Here is a 13,134-nt window from a genome sequence, read left to right on the forward strand (position 1 = left end):
CATGTACTGAATATTGTGGCGGGAAGCAAAATCATTAAACACCCTGAAGACAAGATCCCCCTCCCCCGATATCCCCTATGCAAACTAAATCGTGTTTGCGAAGCATTTTCCGCCCTTGGTGCGACTTGGTAAATCTTCCTTTCTAGCGGAAGTGGCAAGTTCCATGACTCCATTTGACTCCCCAAACGACATAGACTCCTTAATCCAACTGCTATGGCAGTGTCGGCTCTTCGAGAACTATCCGCTGTTCAAGTCGTAAGATGCTCCTTTGTTCAGCAGTTGGTGCCGCCGACTTGCTCTTGATGCACCTCGAGCGTGTCGCTGTCCTGCATTTCGAGCTGTGACAAAGGTGGGCGGTCAGCACATATTCAACACGTAGAAATTGTTTACGAGTGGCGAAAAGGTGAGCTGCTCGGCGCATCAAATGCGCTTACATTCGCAGAGTCCGGGATCTGGGGCGGAGGAAAGAAACATACTGTATCAGGTGTGTCGGTCGGCTGGACTCTCTGGCCCTCGAAGAGGGAAGCGGACGGAGGCCATGTTCTTGCCCTGCCGTTCGCAGAAGGCATTCATGAGCTTCTCAAGCTTGGTGCTGCGCTTGATCTTGAAGAAGACCTCATTGTTGTTGTCGGTCACCTTGATGTTCAGGTGCTCGGCGCCGCCAGCATTGGCGTCCGGCCTCTCGCCAGCCGGGCTGCCGTTGTCATTTTGGTCGGACATCGTGAATGAATAGCGGGGTGAAGGCGTGAATTCTGACTAGGTATTTCGCGTACGTCCGACGTCGAATTGAACGAGGACGATTTACTAGTGTCTGCTGTGGTTTTGAGGCAAGTGTGCCCCAAATATCAGCTGAAGTTCTAATGCGGGAATTGAGATGAATGTTGTTGTGGTGGTTCATGAACCACGGGAGTTATTGAGGTTGTCATCGGAGGAGTGGGATGAAGAGAGACTTACATGCGCGAAGAGAGATATAGTAGCGGGATGGGGCTGCTCTTATACGTGGCAGACGGTAAGAGAATGAGGTGGAAGCTGAGCTTGTCACCAAGTTGATAGGTAAGAAAAGGAAGTATTGAAAGCCTGAAGGCAGCGTGAAGAAAAACCACAACCGGTAGTGGGCGAGGTGGGATGATTGGATGCGAAGTTGCGGTAGTGAGGCAATGGAAAGCGCGAAGGGACTGGACGGACTTCATAGTACCTACACTGTACCTTCCACAACAACTGGCAGGCTGGCAAGCTGAAGGCGGTAGGCAAATGGATGGTGGGGTGATTTGGGGGGGGGGGGTGATTGTGCCCTCCCGCCCAGTGGCAGGCGTGTATGGTTTTTAAGGAGGTTCAATGTTGCTTACTTACCTGAGGTCTTTTCGCAGAGTTGAAATCCGGATGGCGCTGGATTCTCAATCTTGAACTATGACAAGTAAGAGGTAGATTAATACAAGCAGGATCATCAACTGATCAGCAGGAATGTTGGTACCTAATGTATGTGTTGGATTTGAAGTTGGGAGTTGGAGAAGACAATCGTCTTTGTGCAGGTGGTTGTGTACCAAAGCCCAGGCTCCAGCTGGGGCATCTTGTATGTAGGCCATTCCAATTATTATTAGTGCTCACTGCCAAAGAAGACAATTTAGGGCGTTTTTGGAAGGTTTCTTCACATGCCTAATAAGCCCAAATGCGTCTTGCATCTATGTACATACTATTTAACTGTGCTATAGGTCCATCAAATTCCCAGAAAGAATGCTCAGGGTACCGCATATTGCAAGGACCTCGAGTCTCTTAAGTTCGTGACCAAATTACAGTGAGATGGAATGATAGCGTTGGGGAAAGCCCATTACATCATCCCAAAGGATGCAAGTTTCAACGGATCAGTTTCCTCTCTTAAACTGTTACCTACCAATATATTTATCACTCGGACTGGTTCCCTTTTCCCTATTATTCCTGCTATACGACGACCCTTAGGCCATTTACTGCATTGCAAACCTGCTTTGTACCGGATTGAGGAGATTCAACAATGGTGAGCTATCACAAAAAGCCAACTCGTCGTTGTGTACTGATAGTCGACCCAGGGGGGTGGAAGATGACCTGAAGGCAAGCCCTCCTTGCCATCCTAGGGCAGTAAGTTTGCCATTCAATTGACTTTTATCAACCTTGTTTTACTGACAGACGTCCAGTGTGCTATTCAAAGTATGTTCCTACCTATGCAACCATAAGCAGACCGCTTGCTGTGTGGCCAGTATCTGACTCTTTACAGATTGCTTGACCAAAAACAACTACAACGAGTCAAAGTGCCAGGGCTTGGTGGATGCATTGTATGAGTGCTGTGATGCTTTCTACCATAAGAAGGGGGACGATGCCACGAGTGCAAGTTGCCCAAAGCCAGACTTGTTAAGGCTGAAGATGAAGCAAAGGCGCGAAGGGGCCACGAAATAGTCACAATCACCTTGGCCCCAAGCTTCAAAGGGCAGGCAGCTTAGAATAGTAGAGGCAGTTGTGAGGCTGCGAGGCTGCGGAGTGGCTGGATTCAACTACTTCCAACTTCAAAGCGAAATGTTTACGGGTTTAATGTGTCACGCTCCTTCTGATAGTCAACCCGCAATGAATACACAGGTGACTTAATGGAGAGCGATAGCTCTTCTAGGCGTTCAGTAGCGCGCAAGAGATCCCGTAGGACCTGGATAAGCATTGAAAGAAATTTGGGCTTATCCCGCGACTCTAATAAGAAGGCCGATGACATTATGTTGAGAAGAAATAGAAGAGAAATTAGAAGAAATGATCGGGAGCAGAGATTTATGTACGGTCGTGTCCAACCCAGCCGCAGGAGCTTGGCCAAGCTGCGGCTCCGTCAACTCCACACAAGCTCTTAATAAAAGCGCCCCAGGTACGGAGTAGTGCCCAGGGATCTCGCTTAGCGCGCCTAAATGGTGGAATGCCAGTGGCTACAGCAGCTAGAGGTACCCGGAGCAGTACCCAAAGGTCGAGGCTAGACGCGCTGCCTGTGGCCGTCGCGTTGGTTTGGCGCTGCTACAATTTTTGGCTGCAGGAGCCGACCACTGTGTTGATCCAACAGCTGCAGAATCCAATTGTTTGTTGGCGATGCCCTCTTCCCGACATATTGCCAACCACCCCGATCTAACCAACTGAACCGCTCATTCGATTCCCAACCTCTACATCGTGCTCACTCTGTAGTCGGATCAGATCGTCGCGACCCATTGCATGACCTTTTCGAACGCTTGATTGACGATGCCCAACCGGCAAATCGTCCACTAGAATCCGTCTCAACACGAGCTGCAAAGTCGTTGCGCCTTGATCGTTTGAACATCAAGACTTGACGACGTACGACATCGCCTCCGAAGCCCACTCACCCTTCCAAGCCCTTCACATTCTCGTCTGCGATTACACCATCGACTTTCGCCATGGCCGACGACCACGATCCTGATCTGTTTGGAATGGACGATGAAATGGACGCCGACATTCCTACCGAGTCACAAGCACAGATTCGGTTTGCTCTCGACGCTGAGCGGTTCGCCAAAGCCCTCGACTCTATCTCGAGAGGCTCCAGGACTCACTCGGAGAAGCGTGCCGATATCATCAAGCTAGTCAACAGGTATCATGATATTGCGACCGAGAAAGTGAGCGCTCTGCGCGAAAGCAGCCGATACTCTCGCTCTTCCCCGCAAAGATCCCTAGATGAGTCCAGCCAAGACTCGATGGATGTCGACGAAGCTGAAGATGTTCGCATCAACCAAGAATTGCGGCATTGGGAGCTCGAAAAACAGACATGGGACTTGTTGCGACGATTGCTGCCTCTGAGATATCCGGAGAGGAAGGTCGCCCAACTGAAGCGGCGAGATATGACCAGATTCCAAGACAGCTCTCAGTTATGGGAAGAGTTCTTACAGTCGGATTCAACGGCACAGGAGAGAAAGGCCATTATGGAATGCATGCAGGAGTTCTCGGATGAAACAAGCATGGACATCGATGAGATGGTTCGTGAATACCAGACGAAGGCGGAACGAGGCGATATCGTGGCATACGGGTGGCTTCATACACGGACCGCCATCAAGATGACGAAACAGATGCAAGGCTACATTGGACCTCTGGACCCGAATGCCGCGCGTATGACCGAGGATCATCGCAACATCACCAAGACAGACCCCCTCGTCACTCAGCTTGACCCCGACGTGGTTACAAGACAGAACCGGAAGCTCGAACCTCAAGATGAGTACTTTGAGCGTGCTATCTGGCTCGGATGCTACGAGCTGCTTCGTAGGGGTAGGAGCATGTCTGAGATTCGTGACTGGTGTGTAGAAAGGACCGAGGTTTGGCGCGCCGTCAGTATGTCAGCCATGCCCTTGTCCAAGGACAGCGAGGGCGAGCGCACTGTGTCAAATCCGCTTGCAACCCTGCTTTGGCGGCGTACGTGTTATGCCTTGGCGCGAAACGGTGGCACCGACGACTTTGAGCGCGCTGTATATGGCATTCTTTCTGGAGACATCTCGAGCGTGGAGAAGGTGTGTGAGACCTGGGATGACTTTGTATTCGCGCACTATAATGCGTTATTACGATCCCAGTTCGATAACTACGTGGCCAAACGCTCTTCTCCGGAGGCTGTGCAAGCTGCTACACAGTCACTTCCAGCTTTCAACGCACTCCAATTTCACGGCGATGGTGCGCCGGTAGGGGAACGCGTTGTCCAGTATCTCGAAACCAACCCGAAGACCTCGGAGGAAGCCCGGGATCCCATCAAAGCTCTTCAGGGCGCCGTGATCTCTGATTCTGTCAGCCAGTATGCCTACGACAACGGCTTGGCACTAGGTCGTCACGCAAACAAGGAAGGTACCTCGGCCCTTATACCTGACTTCAGCCAATCGCAGTTCAAGCTGGACGACGACAAATACTTCTCGCTTCCGCAGCCCAACGGACTTCGAGTCTTGGTTCACGCGTTTCTCCTAATTTCCAACTTGGAAGAACTGCAAGGCGGTAATACACTCAAGCAAGACTTGAGAAGTGCACAGGAGAATGTGTTGGCCGCATATGTCAGCGCATTGCGGCTGCATAACCTGGTCGAGCTCATCCCTATCTATTGCGCCAAGATCCAGGGCGAGAGAGCATTCTTCACACTTAGCCGTAATGTCAGCATGATAACCGACGAAGAGGAACGGAGAACAATCTTGACCATCATGGAGAAGATTGGAATGGACATTGCCGAGTTTGTCATATTCCAACCTAGGTCTCTTCTCCAGGAGTACCCCGACACCAGCAACGAACTCAGATCTGGCGCTCTCAACATGTTCCTGAGACGAAATGCCATCGCTCAAATATGGCAGGCGTTTAAGACCAGACTTCTTCGGAGAAATGCCTGACGCGCTGGATCAAGTCGACGAACAACTGATCCAGTCACTTGAGTGGATGATGCTTGTTGATGGGCTAGGCGATGAGATCTTGGCTATGGGAGTCGCGATTTACAAACGTTTCTTAAGTATGACATACCATGTGTGTCCTGGAAGCCCTTTTGACTGACTTGCAAACAGAAGCGTACAACCTTCACGCCGCACGTGCTCTCTCTGAACGCGTTAGATGCGCAGACATCTTCAGAGCCAAGGCTGGTGTGACCATAGCGGAGGATACTGATTTATCATGGTTCTCGGACTTCGATGCCAACGCCTCTATGGACGACGATGCTTACGAAGGTCCGCGGGACATGGTGACGGCCAGGAACTACCTTGAACTGGAGTGCATGATCCGTGTCCTCGATTCTATGGAAACTGTTGCCTCCAGCCAAGAGATTGCCCAAGAGTAAGTCTTCGAAGCCCAACATTGAAGATGGTAACCCACTGACCTCGCATTTAGCCCGACGAGTAAGATGAATCGGGAATTCTGGGTACACATTGGCCAGGAAATCAAACAAATCAAGATCTTTGTGGAGCCATGTCTCCGGGGTTGGCTGAGGGAGTCCATCGATGGTAAGTATTTTGTTCATCAGTGGATGTTCAATTCTAACGTAGTTGTAGATGAGGAAGACTTTGAGATTCTTCGGGATATGTACTTGCCCGAGACCGTCCTGGGCTACGTGAGTGTCCTACACTTCGCAGGCACCAACTTGAGCAGAGAGAACCTGCTGGAGTGTATGGAGCTCGCCGCCACCATCGCAGAAAAGGACTCGGATATCGCGTCCGTCCTGATGAGGAGCGGCCGGATGAAGGAGTTGGTCGAGGGTTTCGCCAACTGCAGCAAGGCGCTCGCCGTCAGCGCGGCCGACAAGAAGGGTGGCGTCGGTGCGAGCAGCAAGAAGATGAGGGAGCTGGGGTGGTCGAGAGAGCTGTGGAGCGTAAAGCGATGAGAAACGAAACAAGACATTCAGTACTTAATAGAGGTGTGTGTGTATTGTATAATAAACATCGCTAATTTCTTAAGGCGGGGCTGGAAGGGGGAGTTCAGTTTGCTTCGTCAAAAGGACGATTGGGAGAAGAAGAAGGTACAGCAACAGTGATGAAGATGGGGTCTGGCCAGACTTTTGCTATGTATTGACCCGGTATTCAACCTGGCCTGAGGTCGACCATTGCCGTCTCACTACGCTTCAATTTTTCCGTGGCCGAATATCAGAACCATAACATATAAAGTCTATATTGCAAAGAGCAGGATTTGGAATATCAGGCCAGGACTCTTGCTAGCATAAACTCGACTCGGACATCTACTAACCAACAGGGAGGGTGTCTCTTTTTCATCTGCCCCTTCCTCTCCATTACTACCTAAGTCCGTTGATTGGTCAATTCCACAACCTTGGCGGCCGCCTCGTCGAAGTCGTCGAAGGCGTAAAGGCCCGGCAGGCCGCTGTCGGCGATGATCTTCTGCCCTTCCGCCTCGTTGGTGCCTCGGATCCGCACGACGACGGGGATCTTCGCTAGTTGGGTCTCCAGGTCCCGGAACGCCAGCACGATGCCCCGCGCGATCATGTCGCCGAGGGTCAGGCCGCCGAAGATGTTGACTAGGATGCACTAGGTAGTAAGTAGTGTCTTTTGTCAGCACCAGAGTTTGCAAAGCAGGGGAAGGCTGGTAGCTTGTTATTGGAGGGTTTTTCTTTTTCTTTCCAAACGTACCTTGACCCGTTCGTCTCGGAGTATGACCTCGAAGCTCCGCTTGACCGTCTCGCTCGTCGCCTTGCCCCCCGTGTCCAGGAAGTTGGCGGCCCTGCCCCCGGCGTCCGCGAGCGCGTCCACCGTGTTCATGGCGAGCCCCGCGCCGTTGACCAGCGTCCCGATGTTGTGGCTTTTGTCGGAACCGCCCCCGCCCAGCTTGATGTAGACGATCCCGTCGGGCTCGGCCGACACTTCGGCCGGGTCCTCGGCGTCCAAGTCCCGCAGCGCGTGCACGTCGGCCTGTCGGCGGCCGCTACGGAGCGCGGCGTCGTCGAAGCCGAGGTGGGCGTGTGTGATCTTGAGCACGTGAGGAGCGTCCGGGCCGTCGTCGGGGTTGGCGATGGCGGCGACGTGAGTCTGGAGGAGGAAGGCTTCTTTGCTAGTGAAGAGGTGGACGAGCTGGAGGCCCAGCATGGGCAGGTTGGAGGCCCGGGAGCCTTCTTCGCCGAGTTTCAGGGTCTCGTGCACCTCCTCGAGGAGGTTGGGGGGGCAAGAAGGGCATGCCGTGAACGAGGTCGAAAGCAAAGCTCCGGGCGGCTTCGTCGGTGGCGCTGGTGGTGGGAGAGGCGATGATGCAGAGGCTGCTGGTGGCCCGGTTGATGGAGACGGCGAGCAGACGTTGCGCGCTGTCCGGCACTTTGTCGGGCGTCTCGGCGACATTGAGGCCCTGCTGACGCAGCATATCGAGAGCCACCTCCCGGTCTAGATAGAGGGTCCTCCTGCTTTCTACCGTCACTTGCCTAGGCGATGCTTTTTGACGGCATGAATGAGGAAGCAAGGGCCGCTTGGCGGCGAAAGTGTGGAGGGTTCTCCGCTGCTGTGACGGCGGCACCCCTGAAGTAGTCCCGATCCCGATCCCGTTCGAAATCTGGTTTCCACTCAGAAGCGTCTTGAGAACCGGCCCAAACCGCGAAGGGTGGTTGATCACAGCGACGCCGGCAGCTTTCAGAGCCTCGACTTTGCTCAAGGCGTCCGGCTCGGCCGGCAGAGCAAACGCTCCCGCATGTCCCATGACCCGGCCTGGGACAGCATTCACGCCTGCTACCACGGCAGTTATGGGTCTAGGATGACAATCATTCCATTAGTCCCGTTCTTCACGTCGCCACAATATGCAGGGAAATTGGCAATATACTCACTTTGGATTCCTTGTCCTGGCGCGATAATCTCGAATCCACTCAGCAGCCTCCATCTCCGCGAAGCCCCCTATCTCGCCACAGATGGCAATAGCCTCGGTCGTTTCATCCTGGACTAGGATCTTCAGGCCGTCTACCAGGCCTGTGCCGGACAGGATGTCGCCGCCGACGCCGATGCAGAGACTCTGACCGAGACCGGCGCGAAGTGTCGATGCAGCCGCTTTCCATCGTTATCATGTAAGCATACTTGAGCTTTCATACTATAACCTAGTAAAGGGAGGCCCAGAAAAACTTACCCTCATAACTGAGCGTGCCCGATTTGGCCACGATGCCGACCTTGCCGGGCTCGAAGCAAGGTAGCGGCTGGAAGCCTATACGGCACTTCCCGACCGAGGAGATGATGCCCGGCGAGTTTGCGCCTACTAGTCTCGATGCTGACTGGGTCTTGAGCATCGAGTGAATCTGTCTCGGTTTGATCAGCATACCTTTCCCTCTTCTACTAATATGACGGGACCAATGCTTGATCTTGTTTACTCGTAAAATATCATGCAACGGAATATGTTCCGCCACCGCAACGATTAGTGGCACTTCGGCTTCGATGGCTTCTTCGATGGCCGCCGGTGCCTGGTGTGCGGCCACGTAGATGCCCGTCGCATCGGGTTTGAGCACCTCGACCGCCTATATACATGGGAGGGCGTTAGTCATGGTAGAAAACGTCAATAGGGGGAACCCCAGTATGCCAAACAATATAACATAACATGCCTTTCGGACTGAGGGAAGAACCGGCAGCCCCAGATGCTCGCCTTCGCGGCCGGGCGTCACGCCTCCTACGATGTTGGTGCCCCATGCCATCGACTCCTTGGCATTGGCAGTGGCTTGTCTGCCTGCGAGGAGTGTGTTAGTGAGTGAGTGAGTGAGTGAGTATTGGCTAACTAACTTGGGCTGCCGAAACTTACCAGTGAAACCTTGAAATATCACGCGTGTATGTTTTCCGATCTTGAGGTTCTTCAGAGTGGCATCGTACTTGCGGCGGTTTACGGATGTGGTGCCGAACGAGCTCCGGCGGGCGGCGGCGCTCAACCTCGGCAACCTTGTCTCACGCAGGGCATGGCAGCGGAGCATGGCTGAAACGAGTTTTCTGAGAGGAAACAGGTGGATGTATGTCTAGTCTATTCTATACGTAACGAAGGATCCGGTCGTAACAAGTTTTAAGTACAATCCCGGGCGATGCAAGGAGTCATCATGATTGTGTCCCCGATGCATGCTGCAGCTTTCTGGGATCCAGGTGCATCGAGCGCCGACGTTCGGCTAGTGACCGCCGGTCAGCCGTAGCCTCCCCCTTGCACAGCTGAGGTCCCCTCACCTCACTCCTCCGCAGGGATAAGATCGGGGTAGGCGGGCGCTAGACTAGCAGTTCTGTCGGTACCGGGTCGGCTATCGCACGCTGGTTAAGTCTTGTCTACTACCTTACCGTAGCAATTCGAATTGAGGTGTCATCAGTGAATGCATCACCATCAGCGTGGAAGGTTGTAAGCATGTAGCCGGGACAGGTAGCGGATAGCACAGTTCCGTCTCCACTTACTTCTAGCTGCCTCGGCACAGGGAAAGTTCAAAGTTGTTAAAACTGCATAACGTACTCCGTATATGATGATACTTTTATATGTTGTTACCTACTTACAGTAATTAATTACCTAACTTTCAATTGGTACATAATAAGGACATCAGTATCTAGGGCTGTGCGAACTCTATCTCCAAAGCTTAACTGAGCCTCACAGCAGGGCTTGTAGGTTGCGGGATCCAGGTGTTTCAGGAACCATGGTTGCATGGCATTGATTGCCATAATAGGACATCGTGAAGGAAAGGGCCGTGAAATATTTCGATCCATCCGAAACACGTACTCGGCTTCAGTAGCCACATCGTCATCATGTAGAGTACAGAATAGCCGCGCAAACAAAAACATCAGGCCAAATAAAACTACATGATCAGATCAATCGAATCGAATCCACCAGATGGCAGTGCATACGTTTGTCATTTAGCTTCTGCCAGCAAAATCCCACCCTAAACGGCAATCTGGCGCATCGAATAGTGGGGATGCCGTGATGCCGTGTTTCGAAACGCACCATCTGGCTAGGGCTCGTTGGTGGAATAGGCCGAGATGGACAGGAGGACCCCTTACGACGCTCTTTTATAGGCCCCGTAATGCAACTGCGCCCGGCTCAGTGGCGCTGCCGTACTCGCTTGAAACCCTCGGTCCTCCCAGAGAGAGACGATTCTATAATTAAACTGACTTGAACTCACTCACACAATGGCATACAAGTAGAGCGCATGACCCCCACGGATTCGGGCATGCTACCGAGTCACTGTCGTTCTCTTTTTCGTTAACTTAACCCTTTTTTCTTCTTACTTTCTTTGCAGCAGGTCTCCGTCAAACCCTGGGTGGCAGTGTTGGATATTCTCTTTTTTTCTCTCTCTTCTCCTAATTTATACGGGCAACAGGCCCCGTTGATTCTCGAAAATACTTTGGGCAGGCTCATTGTCGTTTGCAAGTAGCAGCTTTGGATAAGTGGAGGAAAAGGGGAAGCTCTTAGCGAAAGAACAGCCGCCCTCAAACGAAACGAGCGAACGAAACCTTGTGGCCGGACTAGCTAGACTCCTGGGAAGAAAGAAAGAAAAAAGAAACAGAAAAAGATGCGGTTCCACGCCCTACCAACCGCGTGCCTCGCCCTCCTCTTCGGCTCGCTATCGCAAGCGCAGCCGCTCAGCAACAACAGCGCCGCCCCCCCCGTCGGCACCGCCGCCGCGAAGGCGCCCACGCGCATCACGTGCCCGTCGGGCCAGGGCGTCGGCCTGATCGCGGCGCGCGGGTCGACCGAGGACGCCGGCCCGGGCCGCGTGCTGGCGCCCATCGTCGCCAACGCGACGCTGCAGGTGCCCGGCACGACGCTGGCGTCGGTCGACTACCCGGCCCGCCTGGTCCCCGACTACTTGGGGTCCGAGATGGAAGGGGTCACGGCCCTGACGGCCCTGATGCGGTCGTTTACGGCGGCGTGCCCGGGGGCCCCCATGGTGCTGATGGGCTACTCGCAGGGCGCCCAGGTTGTCGCCGACGTCATCTCCAACGCCAGCGCGCCCGCGGACAACCCGGCGCAGCCCCTTTCCATGAACAACATCGCCGGGATCCTGCTCATCGGGGACCCCAGTCGTGTGGACGGCAAGCCGTTCAACGCCGGCACCGCTAACGGCGATGGTGTAAGTTTTCTTTACTCTTTTCCTCCCCTTTTCACCTCATTCTGTCTTTAGGTTGAGAACTGACATTTCGTCATCAGCTCTTCTCTCGCAAGGACAGCACAGCGCTGGAAGCCATGGGCGATCGCATCTTATCCATCTGCAACGACGGCGACCCCGTCTGTGACCGTGGAATCAACATCGCGGTGCACCTGAGCTACGACGAGACGAATGGCGCCGAGGCTACGCAATTCGTCGTCTCGAAGGCCATGAAGGCCATGAAGGCCATGGCGGCGAAGGCGGCGGCAGCCGCAGCCTCACCGCCGGAAACGATTGGGAAGAGAGCCACTGCGTGGACTGCCTAGGAACGGATTAGAGGCCTGCTTATATTAATTTTGGATTTCATCTTGTCAGTAGAACTGGACGTGAATTAATTAGACTTGAACTTTCCCATTTGATTGAAAATGATCTTTTGTGCCGTGGTATGTAATACTCCGAGGCAGACCATATGCGACTCCTGTGACCTTGAGATGTGATACCTCGGGGTACCTATGTAACCCGTCCTAACACAGAAGGCAACCCAGAAAAGGGGTGCTTTGGCCTACGTATCCGTAGATATCACGCCGAAATAGACCGATTCGCTGCGTCGCAGCCACACAGCCAGTGACTTCCAAGAAGTCAATGAACGCTTCCCATCTCATTCATAGTTCCCAGCCCCAACCTATTGGCAGTGGGCAATTGGGTACATACATGGTTGATGCGCGATCGTGAAGACGGATATCAGCGCACGGTGCTACCACAACTGGCATGAACTCATGACTTCCTGTGTACGTGCGGAAACTTATGCACTGCTCTACCCCAATTGACTACCATATGAGTTCGCCCTTGACACCCTTTTCAGGCTCCTTTGTCGTGGCTGGGGTCTTGCGTTCTGGCTCGGCAAATCCTAGATTCTTAAATTCATCCTTGGCCATTAGGTTCCTTTAGGACTGTCAGTGAGATGGCCTCCAGGGCTGCAGAACACTATAGTACGATGACTCACTTGTCCATGCGACATGAGAGATAGCCCTTTGCTAGCTCGCGACAGGATGGGTCATTCATGCCCTTGGCCTTCTTGATGCAGTTCAGGTAGTGGCTCATCACCTCTTTACACTCGCCATCGTGGTCCAGCGGGAAACTTCCCCGTTGTGGTCTGTATAAGGATTAGCACATGTTGTGTTGGGTGGTGGCAAGTCGTAATCGTAACTGTACGAGATTAGACAGACTTACGGGATGGGTTTTCCGGTGTACACCGCACCGCCAGGACTGCCGAACGAACTCATGACGTACCCATAAAACCAGGGGAACAGAAAGTAAAGTAAGTATAGTAAAAAAGGGTGGTTCGATGCGCGGAATGCTGGTGTTGAAGTCGACCGAACCTTCAATTACTTATTAGCCGACCTGATAATGATGCAGCTCAAATCCTCCATCACGTGGTGAGGTGTGGTGTGCACAGTGTGGTACAGTGCTTCGGACTTCTGGAGCTAAGCAGCTCAGGTACTGGCTCAGGTTCTAGTTGCCGCCGGTGCAGAGTGCAGTGCCCCTCCGAGGACCCCCTCCACTGCCCACAAGCCCCCCACTACGATTTCCCCGCCGGCTGGGAATTG

The 13,134-nt window shown here is 53.3% G+C and overlaps 6 protein-coding genes across 6 annotated transcripts; 3 read left to right on the forward strand and 3 right to left on the reverse strand.

The window, feature by feature from the left end:
* Positions 1-272: 272 nt before the first annotated feature.
* PG994_012123 (ubiquitin-related domain-containing protein) lies at positions 273-720 on the reverse strand (the record flags this gene model as incomplete). The annotated part of the gene is made up of 2 exons (XM_066863532.1): positions 273-338; positions 532-720. The coding sequence occupies 2 exons, from the start codon at positions 718-720 to the stop codon at positions 273-275; spliced, it is 255 nt and encodes an 84-aa protein (XP_066712642.1).
* Positions 721-3,407: 2,687 nt separating this feature from the next.
* On the forward strand, positions 3,408-5,357 carry PG994_012124 (Nucleoporin NUP84; the record flags this gene model as incomplete). The annotated part of the gene is made up of 1 exon (XM_066863533.1): positions 3,408-5,357. One exon carries the CDS (start codon positions 3,408-3,410, stop codon positions 5,355-5,357), a length of 1,950 nt encoding a protein of 649 aa, XP_066712643.1.
* A 128-nt stretch (positions 5,358-5,485) lies between these two features.
* PG994_012125 (uncharacterized protein) lies at positions 5,486-6,334 on the forward strand (the record flags this gene model as incomplete). Its single annotated transcript, XM_066863534.1, has 3 exons — positions 5,486-5,790; positions 5,845-5,957; positions 6,006-6,334. The coding sequence occupies 3 exons, from the start codon at positions 5,486-5,488 to the stop codon at positions 6,332-6,334; spliced, it is 747 nt and encodes a 248-aa protein (XP_066712644.1).
* Positions 6,335-6,743: 409 nt separating this feature from the next.
* Positions 6,744-9,385, reverse strand: PG994_012126 (succinyl-CoA synthetase-like protein; the record flags this gene model as incomplete). The annotated part of the gene is made up of 7 exons (XM_066863535.1): positions 6,744-6,989; positions 7,092-7,601; positions 7,642-8,191; positions 8,267-8,483; positions 8,560-8,941; positions 9,035-9,147; positions 9,220-9,385. The coding sequence occupies 7 exons, from the start codon at positions 9,383-9,385 to the stop codon at positions 6,744-6,746; spliced, it is 2,184 nt and encodes a 727-aa protein (XP_066712645.1).
* Positions 9,386-10,951: 1,566 nt separating this feature from the next.
* PG994_012127 (cutinase) lies at positions 10,952-11,853 on the forward strand (the record flags this gene model as incomplete). The annotated part of the gene is made up of 2 exons (XM_066863536.1): positions 10,952-11,512; positions 11,590-11,853. 2 exons carry the CDS (start codon positions 10,952-10,954, stop codon positions 11,851-11,853), a joined length of 825 nt encoding a protein of 274 aa, XP_066712646.1.
* A 501-nt stretch (positions 11,854-12,354) lies between these two features.
* On the reverse strand, positions 12,355-12,810 carry PG994_012128 (Cytochrome c oxidase assembly protein COX19; the record flags this gene model as incomplete). Its single annotated transcript, XM_066863537.1, has 3 exons — positions 12,355-12,469; positions 12,531-12,680; positions 12,758-12,810. 3 exons carry the CDS (start codon positions 12,808-12,810, stop codon positions 12,355-12,357), a joined length of 318 nt encoding a protein of 105 aa, XP_066712647.1.
* Positions 12,811-13,134: the final 324 nt, after the last annotated feature.

Source organism: Apiospora phragmitis, assembly GCF_038363925.1.
Source record: "Apiospora phragmitis strain CBS 135458 chromosome Unknown utg000010l:1.0-9815664.0:1.0-9183399.0, whole genome shotgun sequence".
NCBI lineage: Eukaryota > Fungi > Ascomycota > Sordariomycetes > Amphisphaeriales > Apiosporaceae > Apiospora > Apiospora phragmitis.